The sequence below is a fragment of the Takifugu flavidus genome, chromosome 12 (genome assembly GCF_003711565.1).
Source record: "Takifugu flavidus isolate HTHZ2018 chromosome 12, ASM371156v2, whole genome shotgun sequence".
Classification (NCBI taxonomy): Eukaryota; Metazoa; Chordata; class Actinopteri; order Tetraodontiformes; family Tetraodontidae; genus Takifugu; species Takifugu flavidus.
The window spans coordinates 9,771,229-9,791,567 of NC_079531.1; the positions used below are offsets into that span (position 1 = coordinate 9,771,229).

At 46.3% G+C, this 20,339-nt stretch overlaps 1 protein-coding gene across 14 annotated transcripts in view; it reads right to left on the minus strand.

Annotated features, from left to right (window-relative positions):
- gria4a (glutamate receptor, ionotropic, AMPA 4a) overlaps window positions 1–20,339 on the minus strand; it is an 85,239-nt gene that overhangs the window by 48,029 nt on the left and 16,871 nt on the right. For all 14 annotated transcript variants that reach the window (XM_057050675.1, XM_057050676.1, XM_057050681.1 and 11 more), the window contains 3 exons: window positions 2,186–2,425; window positions 1,443–1,495; window positions 1,103–1,234 (listed from right to left, as the gene is read on the minus strand). In XM_057050675.1, the coding sequence (XP_056906655.1) occupies window positions 1,103–1,234; window positions 1,443–1,495; window positions 2,186–2,425 (425 nt within the window). The remainder of the gene's footprint in view (window positions 1–1,102; window positions 1,235–1,442; window positions 1,496–2,185; window positions 2,426–20,339) is intronic.

Genomic DNA, 20,339 nt, shown 5'->3' on the forward strand with positions numbered 1-20,339 from the left:
ACGACAGGAACTGCCTGGTGTGTTTGAGTGCTGCTGCAGGTTTGACAGAGACACAATCAAATCTGTGTCTTGCGTTCTGTTGTCCTTACAGGAGTTGGGCTACAACAGGGTGAATTGTTCTTGTCCTAAAAAAGACACATCTAAATATTATGAGGTATGCTCACGTGCACACGCACGCACGCACGCACGCACGCACGCACACACACACACACACACACACACACACACACACACAATCTCTGCAGCTGGCAGGGACAGACAAACAAAGCTGTGTCTGTCTCTGTGTCTGTCTCTATACTGATAGCCAGTTCCAGTACTGCAGAGCCCTGTGAGCCAGTATGTCGTGCCTGTACGTCTGTCTTGGTGTGTAAGAAGGTCTTTCTGTGAACAGTAAGATGCTGTTATTGTGTCTGAGGTGCTGCTGAAGGTTTCTGTGTAGCTGCTGTGTATTCTGCTCACCTGTCTCTGATATGATGTTCTGTTGGGTTCAAAAACATGTTTAATAGGGATGTCTTCAGCTGTATCCAAATATTGGCATCAGATGAGATGAACAGGACCCAAACACACTTCAAACTCACACCCACACACGCACACACACTCACGGTATTCTTTCAGATGTATGATGTATGGAAGACATTTTACTGTCATAGTGGGACATTATTTCATCCACTAACAGGCTACTCTGGCCCAGGGTTTGTCATGGCAACGATGTTCAACAACACAGCATTATTATTATTATTGAATATGCTTTGATTCTATTGCCTTGATGGTCCTTGAGATGCTGTAATGTCCTGCAACACTAAAACTGTAAGACTGTAAAACCCACTAATGCATTTTTTCCTGATTAGGTGATCTCTCTTTGTGTCCCTCCACATTTTTGGAGCCATTATAATCAATTATTAATGGGAAAAATATCCATTCTAATTTTGTTGTTGTCGAAGCAAGACAATAATATTTTATTCAACATGTTGAATAAGGACCTGCTTAGCATTCTGTGGGTCACCTTGATTAGGAGAAAGAGAAAATGTTTAGGATGGACACAATTCTACCTTCAGGAGGTGACATTTAACTGGAGATTTTCTTAACAGCAACATTACTGTACCTGTTCCAAGATGTTCTGTAGTCGCTCAGGTTCCAGGTCGATGACATATTTTCTTTCCTGGCGTCGGTCCAGGTCTTCTAAGAGCCGTCGGTAAGCCGCCTCATTGAAACTCTCCACACAAATGGCACTGACCTGGTTAACATACATGTTTGTATTCACACTGTATGGATGTAGACAAAAAAACTTGTAGAAATAAGCTAATGCATGTGTACCAGAAGTAAATTAGCAAAGGCATTTGAATGATTGAAGGTAATAAAGGGCTCTGTGTTTGTATGTGTGCGCGTGTGTATGTGTGCTTGCTTGGCAGGTATCCAGGAATTCGTATGTCACGTCTTCTCACCTGCCATCCATTCTGTCCTGCTCTCTCCATGATGGACTGCAGCACTGCGTATCCTGCAACACAGAGAAAAAGAGACAAATGTTAACTTTGTCTGATGTAATATGGTTGCAGAAAGCTAAATTTAAGAGGTCAACACACACCCAACAAATCTCAACTATGCTAATGTCTTGAGGGGAATAACCTTTGAGCACATTTGATCTTTAAACCTCTTTTGCTCCTTTAACAGACAGAAAATACTTTAGAATCTCCCAGTATCATTGGAACTCATGGATGGATGCATCCATCCTCAGTTTTGTTCCTTATTCTGTCTTCTAGCAAACACCTCCACCGTCAGGAAACATGTATCTTCAGAGTTTGGATTCCTACTTTCCTTCCACATGTCCCATGTCCTCACAGTCTACCCACTTATTAGAGTCCCCGTCCCATTTCCAGAACCTGTCCTTTCACACAGTGGATTCCTACAGCTGGGTAAAGGCAGGTCCACCTCAGCTCATCCAGGGCCCTACATGATTGTTTGGAGGTTCGTAACTTGCTCAAGGGTATCTCAGCGGCGTGAACACCAGGACACCTTCAGAGCTGAAATCCATCCCCACAGGATGGTGCTGCCACCACTGGCTTCACTGTGGGGATGGTGTTGGGTGCTGAGCAGTCATTTCAAATGCATCAACACATTAAAACATTAAGATTTAGGAGAATCCAAAGATTCAGCTACATGGGTAAAAGGTGTTTCTCTGTTCACTCACCTCTGTCGGTGTCATAGAGGAAGACAAAGCGGTTCCAGTCATAGTGGTCCAGCAGTGACAGCAAAGCCCCTTTGATGGAGGGCCGAAGCTGCAGAGTGAACTGGCCTTCTGTTTCCGTGGGAAAACTGGGCGTCACTAAGCTAATATGCAGAGCCCCGCAGAATGATGTCAGTGTGTTCACAGAGCGCTTGTCGTAAAGGCCAAAGATGGCGAAGACGCCCCGCGAATACTGAGAACAGACTGATGAGGGAGGAGGCAGAAGATGAGGAAAGGAAGGGAGACAAAAGGGAGACAAATGGCAGAAAAGCTATCAAACGACTGATTTACAGCAGGTTCTGAAACAGAAAGGACATAAAAAGAATAAATCAGAGAAAAAGTTAAGAAAATTTAAGAATGTTAAAAATCTTTGTGTAACTTGTGTTGTCATTTGTGTTTTTTCCCTGCAAAAACACAAATTACAAATAGAACTTGTTCAACAATGTTTTGATCAGGATGCAGTCGTGACTCAGAGTACTACTAGTAGTGGCATGTTTACTAGGCTAAATTATGCTTTTCAATCTATTTTTGAATATCATTTAATCAATTGAGTGTTTTTTTTACTCAATCAAACAATATGATTTATGTAAATTTGAAATGGTGGACAAATAATTACCATCTTACAAGAGAGCAAAAGGATCGTTAGCACTTTCTTCTGTCCTTTCTCTCTAAAATTAACAATTCCTTTGCTCGGGATTTCTCCATACAACGTGGGACACAGTGTTCTTCATCTCACTCTTGCTTTGCCCTCCGATGTTCTCTGTTTAGTCTAATTAATCTTTTCAGACTGGCAGCTTTGCATCATAATTTGCCTTCTATCCTCCACTGTTCCCCCTGTAGAGATCAACGCAGCTTCGACTTGCACTGGAAAACTTCAGTTGTCTTGTCTTGTCTTTTTTAGTTGAGCTACACTGTTATATCTCAGTAATTACACAGCTCACAATACAATTAAAAGCTAACATAGTACAAATGTTTTGTGTGTGTCAGCAACCACATGGAACATACTGACCGGGTCCAGTTCCTGCTCAGAATGACCTGATTCTGTGTTAGGATTTAACCATTTCTTCACTCTAGTAAATACCAATAATGACATCATTAAAGTTTCAGGATAATAACATTTTATTTGTGCAAATACATGGATCACATTGAGGTTATAGTAAACAGTATCTCTTATAACCTGTATTTAATGAGCTTTCATATCTATCTATAACTTCTGAGCTTCAGATCCAAGTGACAAATGCAGAACCACTAAATAAAATAAGGTGGAGCCAGGTCTTCTCACCCTTTTCCTCTCACAGTTTTCCTTTTATGCTATGCATCTTGATAAGCTTGTTTCTTTGCAACCACAAGCAACAGTACCTTTTCACTGCAAGGTTACCAGACAGTGGTGTCACTGTAATAAAATTCATGCTAAGCTGGTTTCATAAAACTTTCATGAGAGGTGGGGAACAGCAGATCAGTGCATCATTACCACACTAAAGAGCATTTGACCAAACAGGTCTCTTGAGACTCTGGAGCCTTTGGTCTTCCTTGCTTGTTCTCGAAGCCTCGCATGTGTTAGAGAGGCCCACACAAACTAATAGAACTCAAAGCACCTGTAACTGTTTTTGTGTGGATATAATCCTAATTCTACCTACCCTCTCTTTTTCCCTCTCCTTTACATATTGCCTGCTCTTTGTATTTGACAGGATACCAAGAAAGTAATGTAGCACAGAGTAGGCCTCAGGACCTACTTTTCAGATGGAAGTTCTGCAGTGGTTTGATGTCTACAGCCCAATGCAGGACACTTGTGTTTCAGAGTTAAACCATTCAAAAAGTTAAACCTAAAGCAAAAAGTTAACATGAAAATTGTTTTGCAGGTCTATGAATACACACATTCCAGCACCCATCACCTATTATATTATATTAAATATTAGATCTCTTTTGTGCAAATCCCTGTTAGTGCATGACCTGATAGTGGATCATCACATTGATTTATTTTGTCTAACTGAGACCTGGCTTCAGGAGGAGGAGTATGTAAGATTAAATGAATCTACTCCTCCTACCCATCTTAATTATCATATTCCTCGTGTTGCTAGTCGTGGAGGGGGAGTGGCAGCAATCTATCACTCTAACTTAATCCTAGACAAGTTAATCCAAGACCAAAACATTGTTCCAGTTCATTTGAAAGCCTGACCCTTGGCATTACCTATCTGAACTGGAAGGCAGAAAAGCCACTCTTGCTCCCCCCGCCCCCACCCTTCTTTATTCATCTACAGGTATCGCCGCCTTCAGAGCTGCATACTGACCTCCGACCCCGCTGACCCACTCAACTTGAATCTACTGGCAGCCTACTTTACTAAATATAATGTATTTCTGTAAGTACTCTGTGGAGTATGTGTGCCTATTCTCTCCTCTACCTCTGCTCTCGTCTCGTCTCGTCTCGTCTTGTCTCATCTCCTCTCCTCTCCTCTCCTACCTATTCTTTCCTCCTGTTAAAGGGGAGTTTTTCCTTGCCACTGTTGCTTGTTTGGGGTCAGGCCCTGGGATTCTGTAAAGTGCATAGAAACAATTTTATTGTAAAAGTACAAACAAAAACAAACAACCTCTCCACAGAAGAATGGCACAACACAGTCGTGCCACCTCTTCAGGTCATGAATCAGCAGTCCACTTACACCTAAAGGAGATTGGGCACTCCTTCGAGGACAGCCAAGTACGATACTGGCCAGAGAAGTCCGCTGGTTTGAGAGGGGTGTCAAGGAAGCTATCCATGTCAAATTGGAAAAACCATCCTTAAACAGAGGTGGTGGGCTGAGGCACTTCCTATCACCTATGCACAATGCAGTCCTCCACTCCTTCCAACAACAAACCAAACATTCACACCATCCCAGGAGACCTGGTGACTCGCCACCAAGTGAGCCAGCAGACAAAGGGAAGACACCTCAACCGAAACTAGGTGAACAACCCTACCAATGACCCTGCCAACGACTCTCAGGTGATCACTCAGATCATTAACATGCCAATTGTCCACAGGGGCTATATTTTTAAGCTCGGTCCTCAGCAAGTTCAGAACTGAAGAAGCCTTCTGAATAGAAGGCGAAACGTCTTCAAAGAGAAGAAACACAACCTAGTTGACAGAGAAAACTACCTTGGATAACGATGACCTGGATGATTGAGAATCTACACAGACATATTGTAAAAGACGCTATATAAATAAAGATTGATTGATTGATTGATTGATTGATTGATTGATTGATTGATTGATTGATTGATCCTTCCCTATGGGGCCCAATAAAAGCTTATCTTGTCTTATCTTCAGATAAGATATTGACCTTAATATTAAACAAAATTTAAAACTTAGCCAGGCAGAAAACGAAACGAAATGAAACGAAAACTTAGCCATCAATGGCTCGGCAAGCTCTGTAACCTCAAGGACTTCATATCAGATTTTCATAGCTGTCTGCAGAGCCCACAGACAGGATTGCACCAAGGCACAGATCATGGCAAAGCCACAAAATAGGAAAGAATTTGCTGATCATTCTGAAATGGAAGACATTTAGAGCTTAAATACTCTTCCCAGAGTTGACTGTCTCTGCACCATAAGATCAGCGCTAACTGCAGCACCAATCTGAGCTTATTGGCTGGCAGAACATGAGCATCACCAGTCCCCTGGTCTCAGGCACTTTTAGGACTTCATCTGTACTATATAACTTTAATTAAAGAAGTCATATTTGCAACTCATGTTCTAAAATGACCAAAAGAACTGTCAGACTGAGAGAAAGAGTGTGAAAATATCTAGGACATAATCCATCAAGCATCATATTTCATGGATGACCTGGTGGTGTCTCGGGCATTGCAAGATGATCCTGGGTTCAAATTATCCTAGGGTGATTTGGGGGATAACAGAGTTAGCGAGCTGTTAATGTTTGTTGCTTTTGTTACACCTGCCCAATGGAGTCTGAAACTGTTGCAAAGTTTCTTCCATATGTATGTCAATGCAATATCTCCTCCTGCTGGTGTCTATTTTCCATTTTAAGGAAAATAAAGAGAAATCCTTGGCTCAGAGATTCACTCAGTGACAGAAAGGATATTTGTTCTGTAGACATGCCCATGCTGTTACTCTCAGAGAGCACGTAGAAACAAAGGAAGCAGAAACATTTACATGAAGGTTAGCAAACAGAAGGAACTAAGAAGACAAGATGAGAAAATTGGGCACAATGGTCCAGTGAAAGAACAGAATAGAGTGGGAGAAAATCCATAAATACTCTTGACAGCATTTGTTTCCATGTCGGAGCTGAGTCAGCAGATGAATAGAATTCACATGGTTGAAAAGGCCAGTGGCTGCCGAAGACCACTGAGCTTTTGTTGCCTTATGTGTCTGGATCCAGAGGTCAAAGGTTAGGAAGGATGGGAAAATAGGCTTTATGATGACATCTTTACTCTCTTCTGGACCTGTTTTCTCCTATGCTTCCTCCTGCAGGCACTATCCCTCATGTTGGATAAATAAAGCGTCTACCAACAAGACGACTGACTGAGGAGATAGAACAGCTCAAGAGTACAGCTAAAGTGGTTTTATTGCATTTAATTAAAATCCTAATAGACGCTGATGTAGAACTTCCACTGTTTAAACGCTTAAATTGGAAAGCCGCTTTTCCTCATTTCTCACCATTTAATTGAACTTTTACTTCAAATGATTATTCATAAGATTTTTGAATATATAGGCAACAACAACAAAAGTATAAATGAAATAATCAAGACTACACATAAAACTAAATTGAAATAAGTTGAACATGCTGTAGTGACTTCTTCATTGTTTTTGCCATTCCAGGTGTTCCGTGCTAACCCTTCACAGTATGGTAAAACATGGAACAGCAAAAAAATATTAGGATTGAAGTCTTTTTTTTAAACAAAAGCGTTTAAACAAAAATAATATAGAAAACAAGCTCTAACGGGATCTCACCCTCACATCTACTTCTCAAAAGACCAGGCAAGAAAGAAAAGCGCCTGAGAAATCCACGAGGAGCAGTTGACAGTAAATCAGAGGCTTGAGTGGATCGAGGTGAGGTCATTCCTAAATTAAACACTACATTCTGCTGCTAATTCATTTATTGGTTGTTAACTTTGAAATCAGCACCAGTATGAAAAGATTTCTGTATGAGGAGTCTTCATTGACCAGATGTATTCATGGGACTACTATGACATTAGTCATAAACACCAAGCTATTTTACAGTTTTGATGATTCGACTTCAGGATCCAAAAATTTAAAGAATTTCTCTATTAAAACATAACAAAAGCCCTGCAACATCGCTCACAGAAGCAGGGAAAATTGCATGATTGGAATTTCCACAGAAGGCTTCACCTTGGTCGTCATGGGTCAGTCAAATGTATGTGTAAGAATTTTCTTATATAATATCCCAGTAAATTGTTCTGGTTTAATAAATAACATTTGTCAAACATCATTTCTAAATAAATTAATTTGAAATATTCTGGAGTTTCTAGGAGTTATAATGTGAAATATTACAAATGAATTCAAGAGTTAGAAAAAAAAGTTAGATACACATCAAGGATTAATGACACAGTTATGCAACTGTAAGAAAGGCAGGAAGTAAATTGATGAGGAGAGGAGAAGATTCATTTATTTCTGCCATTTTAATATGATTCCCAAAGCAATGTGACCATCATGCAGCAGAAAATATTGCAGCTGTGAGAACCATTTATAACGACTACATCATTAAATAGTAGCACAGGAACTGTGTGATATGGATCTTCTACTCTGAAACTGCCATGAAATGCTCAAGGCAATGAAGGCTCAAACCTTCACATGACACTAAAGCAAGGACACAAGGACTCAATACTCGCTGCAGAAATATTGCCTCTCCAATGAGATCTATGGTCACAGAGATAAAATACAGCAGCCGGGAGAGGTAGAGAAAAGATAAGAGAGAATAGGGAAACTACAGTATATGTCACCTGTCATACTGTGGCACTGTATACCCCACGGACACAATCCTTTTAACAGAGTTAATCTGTGTGTGTGCATGCATGCACGTGTGTGTTCGTGTGTGTCTGTGTGGTGTGTGTGTGTGTGAGACTGACAAAAAGCCTTTATACTCCAGTCATCTTTAAGCACTATTAACAGTAGCTAAAGCCCCACGGGTCGGTCCAGAATGGATGCATCTATCCCTCTCTTTCTGTCCTCTCTCTCTCTCTCTCTCTCTCTCTCTCTCTCTCACACACACACACACACACACACACACACACCACACACACACACACACACACACACATTTCAAATCACAGCCATTTATCACTTCAGAGCAAGGAGGAGAAGAGGAGAAACTGCAGAGGGAAGGAGAAACATGCTCACTATGCTAATCTCATGTTTTGTGCTTTTATCTTTTTCTTAATAGATTCAAATATTCCATGTCACTTATCATCCACTCAAAACAGGCCAAATGTCTGTTGTTACCAGCTAAGAACCAAAAATATTATTTCGACAAAAAGTAGCTTCAATATATGTTAGAAGAGACATAGAGCCTGTATAAAAAGAATAAACATGATCAATCATGTTGGTGGAAAAACAAGAACAAAGATCTCAAAGATACAGCAGCATGATATCCATTCCCCTCAAGTCTAGTCGAGATCCATAGAGGTCATGCTCAGAACTGTTCTTGAGTTATCCACAAGCACATTGAATAGATTCAGTAGCAACAAATATAGTAGATTGTTGCACATCGACGAAAGCTGAAAATAACATTATGGATCCCAGGATTCGACAGGGTGCAGCAGCTCCTCACCTCACCTCAGCCCATCACATTATATCTCTGTGGAGCTAACAGACCTCTGACGTGTAAACAGGTGTGGCCAGATAAAGATTTGGACTAAGGAGGCTTCTTCAGGCCTGCAGGACTGTTTGAGCCCAACAATGGGACAGCTTCAAAGAGGTTGCTAATTTTGAGGAGCAAACGTCCTCTGTACTTTCTTATGTCCATTTCTGCACTGATGCTGTCCTGCACACTCAGCCAATTAGGGTCTTTCCTGACCAGTAGCTCTGGGTGGACAATACAGTGTGGCCCCTGCTGAAAGCCCGGGCTGCTGCCTACAGAGAAGGAAAAAGACTGCCTATAGCAAGCCCCCAAAGAACTAAAGAAGGGCATTCAGCTGGCAAGGTACAGATACAAACAGCACACTGAGGAGCACATTGACAACAACAATGTAACATGTGGAAAGGCATCTGGACTGTGATGAATTACAAGTGTGATAACCAGCAGGCCAGACCCCACTCTCCCTGACACCTTAAGCAGCTTCTTTACACACTTCGACAATCTCAGCAGCAGCAGGACTGCAGATCTTTCCCAGGTAGAGGAGCAACAGCAGTCTCTTGTCCTACAGCTGCACTGGGTGGTTTCAACCTTAAGGAAGATCAACATCAACAAGGCTGCAGGAACAGGTACGGTAACTCATCAGGCCTGACCCTGAATACATGTACTGACCAGCTTCATGTGGTCTCCTGATAGCTCAACACTAAATATCTGGTGAAGAAGGCCAAACAATGACTCTTCTTCCTCAGGAAGTCAAAGTGGGCTGTAAGCTCCTCTCATCTGCTGGTGATCTACTGAACAACTATAGAATGCAACCTGGTGTCTCAGTCTGGTATGACGGCTGCACGGCACAGGACAAAAAAGACAGCACAGGGTTGTGTTTGCTATCTACCTGACCTGGACTCTTTACACTTCCCGAGGCCAGATGCATTGCCAAAGACACCACCCCTCCGGACAACAGACTGTTCCTACTGCTTCTATCAGGAAAGCAGTGTAGGACTATTGAAACCAGCACTTCACTTCTAAAAACAGTTTCTTGCTCAGACCTGTGAAAGCCAACCCCCCCATAGTGACACTTACCCCATCTACTCAGTTATACCCCCCTTATTGGACTGGGACTCAGTGCACTTTGTGAATGCTGTCATTCTACATTGTCATTCAATCTGTAATTATTACGTTATTGTTTTTTTGTCGGCAAATATTTTCAATTTCTCATGTAAAAAAAAATCAATTTCTAATTTCTATATTACAAGTGTTTATATTCCATATTTTTCTCTCATGATACTTTATTTAAATGCTTCCTTTAGTTTTATTATTTTATTTTTTATAATGACACTCATCATCTTCTTATTTGATGACAAATAAAAGCAAAATGGGTCAGAATGTCTCAATGCCATTACTTCACAAAAAAGCTAAAAAGTAAGAAGGTAAAAATCAGACAAGCAAAGAAGAAACTGGGACAACCAAAAACACCAATATAAAACTGGCTAATGCATAATAATGAGACAGCAACACGCTCATTGTCTTCCTCTTGATATCAGCCACATCTCCTTTGACTCTGGCTTCCATTGTGCATCTAATAATATACACAATGTTAGGTCCATTATATTAAAGTTATCTCTTATTTGCTTTGACCTTGTTATATTCTTTATTCTTGTTATATTGTTTCTCATTACTTAATGTTTCTTATTATTTATTAATGCTTAATGTTCATGATGCTAGATGTGTGAACTTGAACTTCTCTGGTCAAGGGCGACAAAAATGCAGCTGCTGTGGGGAAGTGCCATTGACTGGAGATAGAGCTGCAGGGCATTACACAGGAGGTGTTCTTTTAATCTGTCTGATATGGAAGGAATGTGCTGTGTGTGAGCTAAGCTAATCAAATCAGTGAAGACCTACGTATAATCTCACCATTATGATTTACAGTCTTTTGCTTTGTATAGGACCTGCTATCTTGTGTTTCCCCTCCCTTAGACACATTTGAATTCTGTGTAACTAGGGACCTCCTATTTTCAATAAAAGAAGGATGGCGGAAATTGTGCCTCAGGACGGGCTGGAGATCTGTAACTGAGCACATCTCTCCATCGTCCTTGCTGCAAGTAAAACTTAAAGCTGTTGTCTTTGCCTCATTTGTTTCTCTCATGTTTTAGGTCGTTTGAGCCTAACACACAATATACAGTATAATACACACACAAATTGTCAATTACATTTACACATATTGTCTGTTGTTCAAAGGATTATAAAGCCAAGATGTGTGGGTGTTTGTGTATGTGTGTGACATGAAAATAAATGTAAGACACACAGAGACACACACACTTACATAAGGCAGATGTTTCCGTGGGTCCTTGCAGCTCTGTCAGAATTGCCCTTCATTCACTGAAGGAGGAAATGACTTCTCACTGCAACACTGTCTCACCTTAATATTTCATATTCTTCCTGCAGTCAATCCATCTCTTTGCTGGTTCCTGAACCTCTCACTGTTCTTCACTTGTTCTCTGCTACCTGTCTTCAGTATCGTCATTTTGATTAATTAGCTATAATTAGTCAAGTCAGTTTGCTAACAGTGGTTGATAATTAAGAATACTTCCAATTGATTTGGTAGACAAATAACAATAGTATAGAAAAAAGGAGAAACATGTATATTTTTTATCATTGTTTTTTAATTTCTTTAATTTCTAAAACAAAATCTGAGACACCCCTCCCTGGGCTGCCAGCTTATCGTGGTGGAGGGGTTTGCGTGTCCCAATGATCCCAGGAGCTCCGTTGTCTGGGGCTATATGCCCCTGGTAGGGCACCCATGGCAAACAGGTCCTAGGTGAGGGATCAGACGAAGCGTAGCCCAGACCCCCTGATGATGAATAACAACATTGGTACCAAGTTTCCCTTGCCCGGATGCGGGTCACCGGGGCCCCCTCCTGGAGCCAGGCCTGGGGGTTGGGCACGTTGGCGAGCGCCTGGTGGCCGGACCTCTGCCCATGGAGTCCGGCCGGGCGCAGCCCGAAGAGGCAACATGGGACCCCCTTCCCGTGGGCTCACCACCTGCAGGAGGGGCCAAGGGGGTCGGGTGCATTGTGTTTTGGGTAGCAGCCGGAGGCAGGGACCTTGGCGGTCTGATTCCCGGCTGCACAAACTGGCTCTAGGGACATGGAATGTCACCTCTCTGGTGGGAAAGGAGCCTGAGTTGGTGCGCGAGGTTGAGAAGTTCCGACTAGATATAGTTGGCCTCACCTCGACGCACGGCAAGGGCTCTGGAACCAGTCTTCTTGAGAGGGGTTGGACTCTCTACCACTCTGGAGTTGCCGATGGCGAGAGGCGACGAGCAGGGGTGGCAATTCTGGTTGCTCCCCAGCTCAGTGCCTGTGTATTGGAGTTTACCCCGGTGGATGAGAGGGTAGCCTCCCTTCGCCTTCGGGTGGGGGGACGGATCCTGACTGTTGTTTGTGCCTATGGTCCAAACAGCAGTTCAGCGTATCCACCCTTTTTGGAGTCCTTAGAGGGAGTGCTGGAGAGTGCCCCTTCTGGGGGCTCCCTCGTCCTCCTGGGTGACTTCAATGCTCACGTTGGCAATGACAGTGTGACCTGGAGAGGTGTGATTGGGAAGAACGGCCCCCCTGATCTGAACCCGAGTGGTGTTTTGTTATTGGACTTCTGTGCTCGTCTCAGATTGTCCATAACGAACACCTTGTTCAGACATAAAGGCGTCCACATGTGCACTTGGCACCAGGACGCCTTAGGCCGCAGATCGATGATCGACTTTGTGGTTGTGTCATCGGATTTGCGGCCGCATGTTCTGGACACTCGGGTGAAGAGAGGGGCGGAGCTGTCAACTGATCACCACCTGGTGGTGAGTTGGCTCCGATGGTGGGGAAGGATGCCGGACAGACCTGGCGGGCCCAAACGTGTTGTGAGGGTCTGCTGGGAACGCCTGGCAGAGTCCCCTGTCAGAAGGAGCTTCAACTCACGCCTCCGGGAGAGCTTTGACCATGTCCCGGGGGAGGCGGGGGACATTGAGTCCGAGTGGACCGTGTTCCGTGCCTCCATTGTTGAGGCAGCTGACCGGTGCTGTGGCCGCAAGGTGGTTGGTGCCTGTCGTGGCGGCAATGCCCGAACCCGCTGGTGGACACCAGCGGTGAGGAATGCCGTCAAGCTGAAGAAGGAGTCGTTTCGGGCCTTACTGGCCTGTGGGACTCCTGAGGCAGCAGATGGGTACCAGCGTGCCAAGCGGAGTGCAGCTACGGCGGTTGCCGAGGCAAAGACTCGGGCATGGGAAGAGTTCGGTGAGGCCATGGAGAACGACTTTCGGATGGCCTCGAAAAGGTTCTGGACCACCATCCGGCGTCTGAGGAGGGGGAAGCAGTGCACTGTCAACACTGTGTATAGTGGTGATGGTGTGCTGCTGACCTCAACTCGGGATGTTGTGGATCGGTGGAAGGAATACTTCGAGGACCTCCTCAATCCCACCAACACGCCTTCCAGTGAGGAAGTAGGGCCTGGGGACCTGGAGATGGGCTCTCGTATCTCCGGGGCTGAAGTTGCCGAGGTAGTCAAAAAACTCCTTGGTGGCAAGGCCCCGGGGGTGGATGAGATCCGCCCAGAGTTCCTTAAGGCTCTGGATGTTGTAGGGCTGTCGTGGTTGACTCGACTCTGCAACATCGCGTGGACATCGGGGGCAGTGCCGCTGGATTGGCAGACCGGGGTGGTAGTCCCTCTTTTTAAGAAGGGGGACCGGAGGGTGTGTTCCAACTATAGGGGGATCACACTCCTCAGCCTCCCTGGTAAGGTCTATTCAGGGGTACTGGAGAGGAGAGTCCGCCGGATAGTCGAACCTCGGATTCAGGAGGAGCAATGTGGTTTTCGTCCTGGGCGTGGAACAGTGGACCAGCTCTACACCCTCAGCAGGGTCTTCGAGGGTGCATGGGAGTTTGCCCAACCAGTCCACATGTGTTTTGTGGACTTGGAGAAGGCATTCGACCGTGTCCCTCGGGGGGTCCTGTGGGGGGTCCTCCGAGAGTATGGGGTGTCGGGCCCGCTGATACGGGCTGTCCGCTCCCTGTACGATCGGTGCCAGAGTTTGGTCCGAATTGCTGGCAGTAAGTCGAACTCGTTTCCGGTGAGGGTTGGCCTCCGCCAGGGCTGCCCTTTGATGTGGTCCTGTTGGCTTCATCGGCCCGTGACCTCCAACTATCACTGGATCGGTTCGCCGCCGCATGTGAAGCGGCTGGGATGAGAATCAGCACCTCCAAATCCGAGGCCATGGTTCTCGACCGGAAAAAGGTGGAGTGCCTTCTCCGGGTAAAGGAGGAGATCCTGCCCCAAGTGGAGGAGTTTAAGTACCTCGGGGTCTTGTTCACGAGTGAGGGAAGAATGGAGCGGGAGATCGACAGGCGGATCGGTGCGGCGTCCGCAGTAATGCGGACTCTGCACCGGTCCGTTGTGGTGAAGAGAGAGCTGAGCCGAAAGGCGAAGCTCTCGATTTACCGGTCGATCTTCGTTCCTACCCTCACCTATGGTCATGAGCTTTGGGTAATGACCGAAAGAACAAGATCATGGGTACAAGCGGCTGAAATGAGCTTCCTCCGTAGGGTGGCTGGGCTCTCCCTTAGAGATAGGGTGAGAAGCTCTGCCATCCGGGAGGAGCTCGGAGTAGAGTCGCTGCTCCTCCGCGTTGAGAGGAGCCAGATGGGGTGGCTTGGGCATCTAGTCAGGATGCCCCCTGGACGCCTCCCTGGTGAGGTGTTCAGGGCATGTCCCTCCGGTAGGAGACCCCCGGGGAGACCCAGGACACGTTGGAGAGACTATGTCTCTCGACTGGCCTGGGAACGCCTGGGGATCCCTCCGGATGAGCTGGAGGAGGTAGCTGGGGAGAGGGAAGTCTGGGCTTCTCTCCTTAGGCTGCTGCCCCCGCGACCCGACCCCGGATAAGCGGTAGAGAATGGATGGATGGATGGATGGATGAAAATCTGAGACACAGAGGCTAGGTGACCGCTTTCTGATTGACTGATTAAATAAAGACGGATGGCAGGAGTGTCTGAAAACGCTGACCATTTAAAGGTAAAATTGGTTAGGCTAATAAATACAGGGTGTAAAATACTTCTATGAGTTTTTAAATATCTGAAAATAAAGGTCCTAATTTAATAGATGCTGTGACCTTCAACAGTTTTCTACTAAAAAGCTGCTTTGTTTGTGAAAAGAAATTTTGACCAATGCAATTTTATTCAAACCAATGTGATCTTCTACTCATATTCTCTCACAGCAACAGTCTGAAGTAAGACTAAAGTATTCCCCAAGCATCTCCTCGATGTTGCTCATCAGCATGAGATGCTTCCTTGCTAAAGTCCTGAAATATCTTCAATCTCATCAAGGGAGAAAATACAGCCATTGAAGGACCATCAAAACTTTAATTAGTGATTTGAGTCTTATGAACCCTGCAGCCAAAGACCTACTGATGGAGGTAAAGGTCAGATGTTTGACACAGTGCCCAGTAAAACGGGAGGGCTCAGTGGTAAAGAGGAGCGTTCTACTGAGCCGGTTCCAAGACTCCGCCCCTTGCTGAAGACCCTTATTCCACACCTCCCACACCATAGCCACCTTTATGGACTCTGGGGAAGATGTCAGCCTTATTGATGAGGAGCTCGCCGTTTAGCTGGGAATCGACCAGGTCCCTCTGCCAAATCCTTTACCGGCCAGTGCCCTGGACGGTCATCTCCTGGGGACCGTCACCCATCAGACCACGCCGGTCCACCTGCTCATGTCTGGCAACCACCATGAGACTGTTCAGTTCCACATTCTGAGGTCACCTAACCTTCCGTTGATTCTTTGTTATCCCTGGCTTCGCCGCCATAACCTCCACATAGACTGGAAGACGGGATCAATCCTGGGGTGGAGTCCTTCCTGTTGCCAAGTCTGCCTCCGACAAGCCGTTGTGCCCCTGCCACCTGTCAGCTCCTGTTCTGTCTCCGACTTTTTGTCAGGAAGAAGGACGGGTCCCTGAGGCCATGCATCGACTACAGGGGGCTCAACAACATCACAGTCAAGAACTGCTACCCACTCCCACTCATTACTTCAGCCTTTAAACTGCTGCAGGGGGCTACGATCTTCACCAAGCTAGATCTCCACAAGCTAGATCTCCTATTATCTGGTCCGGATCTGAGAGGGGGACGAGTGGAAGACAGCCTTCAACACGCCCACCGGTCATTATGAGTATCTGGTCATGCCCTTTGGCCTCACCAACGCCCTGGCCATCTTCCAGGCCCACATTAACGACGTGATATGAGACATGCTTAACAAGTACGTGTTTGTCTACATGAACAACATCCTGACCTTCTCCCCCACGAGGGAGGAACACATACATCATGTCCAGTCCATTCTCCAACGTCTGCTGGAGAATTCACTTTTCGTTAAGGCAGAAGTGTGAGTTTCACGTCACTTCCCTCTCTTTCCTGGGGTACATCATCGGTCAGAACCACATGAAGATGGACCCCGCCAAGGTCTCTGCCATTGCCTCCTGGCCCATTCTTGACTCCCGGAAGCAGCTGCAATGATTCCTGGGGTTTGCCAACTTCTGCCGAAGGTTCATCTGGGGGTACAATACTGTGGCTGCCCCACTCACCGCTCTTACGTCTTCCAAGGTTCCGTTCCGTTGGTCCCAAGCAGTGGATGAGGCCTTCCAGCACCTTAAGAGCAGATTTTCATCAGCTCCCATCCTCCTGGTTGCGGATCCTGCCAGGCATTTCTTGGTGGAACTGGACACCTCTGATGCGGGGGTGGGAGCTGTTCTCTCCCAACGCTCAGCTGAGGACCAGAAACTGCACCCCTGCGCCTTTTTCTCCAGACGTCTTTCTCCAGCAGAGAGGAATTATGACATTGGGAACCGAGAGCTGTTGGCATTGGAGGAGTGGCGTCACTGGTTGGAGGGGACAAAGACACCCTTGTTGGTTTGGACTGACCACAAGAACCTGGAGTATATCCGCTCAGCCAAGAGACTTAACTCACGTCAAGCCAGGTGGTCGTTGTTCTTCACCAGGTTCAACTTTTTCCTCTCCTACCGTCCTGGCTCCCGGAACATCAAACCAGCTGCCCTGTTTCACCAGTTCTGGGTTGACGATAAGACCACTCCTAACCCCAACACCATCCTTACTGCTCGCCGCCTGGTGGCAACTCTTACTTGGGAGATAGGGGAACGAGGCCTCCCTGGAGGGTCAGCCAGGTCCCAGTTCCTGTCCCCAAGACCGCCTGTTTGTTCCCCAGGATTTGAGGTCCGATGTCCTTCAATGGGCCCACAGTTCCCGGCTCACCTGTCACCCTGGTATCCAGCGCACCAAGGAGGTCCTGCAACAACGGTTCTGGTGGCCCACCCTGGAAATGGACACTAAAGACTTTGTCAGCGCTTGCCCAGTCTGCTGCCAGCATTAGGCTCCCCGCCAGTTACCTGCAGCCTCTGCCTGTGCCTCAGTGACCCTGGTCACATATCTCCTTGGACTTTGTGACTGGCCTGCCACTGTCAGGTGGATTTACTACCATCCTGATAGAGGTAGATGGATTCAGCAAGATGGCTCACTTCATGCCTCTGCCCAAGCTTCCGTTTGCCAAGGAGACTGCCGAATTAGTTCTGCAGCATGTGTTTCGACTTCATGATCTCCCTTTTGATGTGGTGTCAGATCGAGGTCCCCAGTTCACCTCTGTTTTCTGGTGGGGGCTCTGCTGCCTCATTGGAGTGTCTTCAAGCCTGTCCTCCGGGTTCCATTCCCAATCCAACGGCCAGTCGGAGAGGCTTAACCAGGAGATGGAGACGGTACTTCGCTGCATGGTTTCCAAGCATCCCTCCTCTTGGTCTAAACAGCTGTTGTGGGTGGAATACGCTCACAACACCCTCACCAGCTCTGCCACAGGACTCTCCCCCTTCCAGTGTGCCTATGGCCTCCAGCCGCCCCTGTTTCCTGCTTTGGAGAAGGAGGTTTCCTACCCAACTGTTGAGGCTTTTATCCGCCGTTGCCACCGCACCTGGACCCAGGGCTGCTTTACAACGAGCTGCAACCCGGTACTCTACTGCTGCTAATCACCTTTGCTCTCAGGCTCCTACCTACTTGGTGGGACAGAAGGTGTGGCTCTCAACCCAGGATCTACCCCTGAGGGTAGAGTTGAAGAAATTAGGTCCCGGATTTGTAGGGCCATTTGTCATTGAGGATCATCACCCTGTGGCTGTGCGTCTGAAGTTACCTCGGACCATGCGTATCATCCCATCTTCCATGTGTCAAAGATTAAACCTTACCGGGAGAGCCTATTGATGCCTGCCTCCCAACCACCTCCACCTCCCCGGATGATTGATGGTAGCCCTGCCTTCACTGTTCACTGCCTGCTGCGTTCCTGCCGCCAGGGGAGGGGCCTCCAATACCTTGTTGACTGGAAGGGATACGGTCCTGAGGAGAGGTCCTGGGTGCCATCTTGGCACATCCTGGATGCATGGATTATCCAGGAGTTTCATCACCAGCATCTGGATCAGCCCTCTATAGTGTCCACTGCAGAGGGCAGCAGTGAGGGAGAACCCTTTTCCACCCCTTCATCAGGGGGGTCCGTCGATGAGGAAGATGTCTCTGAATTTTAGCCCTCCTCCAGACCCCCTCCACCTGCCCAGCTTGGCTTGGTCTTTTTTGGGACGTCAGGGGCCGTCCCTTGAGGGGGGGGAAGGGGGGGGGAGTTCTGTCAAAGCTGCTCCCTCCACCCGTTTTCCTCCTGCCCTCAGGAGTTTTCCACTCTACCTGTGTTAGGTTCAAACTGTTCATATAGCGATGCTGCAACTACTTAGCCATCCTGTGACAGTCCATCCCCCATTTTCTAATATGTTCCTTTTGTATATAATGCTTTGTTTTATCCTGTGACGCTTACGCTTTATCATATGACGCTTACACTTACACTTATTGTAATCTTACATGTTCGTGTGCTAGTTTAAAAATAAACCTCACCAGGGCCCACACTTGTAGCTCACACTGCAGACGTGTGGTTGCCCTTGCAGCAAGTAAACTGAAGCTTCTGTCTCATTCCTCTGATGGCAACAGCACGGGAAGAAAACTGATCACTTTCTTCCTCCCTAACAACCTGTCAGCCACTCCCACCTCATCAGGCCAACTCCACTCACCTGTCAGCTCTGCTGCATCTGAACCCAATTATCACAGCATATAAGCCTCTCCTGCACTCTACTTTTGGCCAGATTGTACTTCAGCTTCGATGCAAGACTTTCAAGTGTTATTTTCCTGCCTGATTTCCCGTTAGCGACCCCTGCCTGTCTTCGTTCTGCCTGCCTCGCCTGTTCCCCGAAAAACCTACCTTCTTTCTGTCTCTGACCATGCACTCTGCCTCCGTGTCTCCAGCTATAATCTGTGTAACCAGTGTAACCATCAGTTATGTGAAGTGGGACATCATGTTTCTACGTGCATGTGTTGTTAGCAGATGGTTTAGAGTCTTATGCAGATTTAAAGTGCCAGACTGACACCTCTAATTAGCACAGACACCGACCCAGCTACATCCATTTTGTGTGTGTGTGTGTGTGTGTGTGTGTGTGTGTGTGTGTGTGTGTATACACACAAAAACACATGTACCGTATTTTCACGACTATAAGGCGCACCTAAAACACTGAGATTTTCTCAAAAATCGACAGTGCACCTGTTCCAAAATCTGCTGTGCGCCTTTGGTGGGTGCACTACGGTAAACGCTCCGCCAATCAATTAGCGGCACACCTACACGTAAGGATCCCCTAAAATGGCGCCGGTCAAGCGAGACGCGTATGAATGAGGCTTATTTTAAACTGCAGGCCATCGAATATGCAGCTGAAAATGGCAATGGAGTAATCTTAGTGTTTTCACTTTATGAGGAGGGGGCATCTCTCCTTATACGCGCAAGGACAACTGTTGTGCAGTGGCTGCCCGTGAATTACCAGGAGACGGTGGCCATCTTCCGCACCTACTAAGATAACTGGGCCCAGACACATCACCAACATGGATGAGATCCCTCTGACTTTTGACATCCGTTTGACCCACAAAGTGGAGAATAAGGGACCAGCACGGTGGCGATACGCACAACGGGGCACAAGAAGTCGTCGTTCACCGTGGTTCCCGGCTGCCACGGAAACGGACAGATATATACCAGACTGTGTCTTGTATTTCTGTCTGAGTTTGCCAATTAGATAAAAAGATTTTCTTGGACAGAAGGTTTGAGAATCCATAGTCAGCATATTAATCATTTATGAAGCATGTGTAATAATGTCAGAATACTCTTAACATTTGTGCAATTGATACAGACTAGAATTAATTGCAGGCATCTTGAAT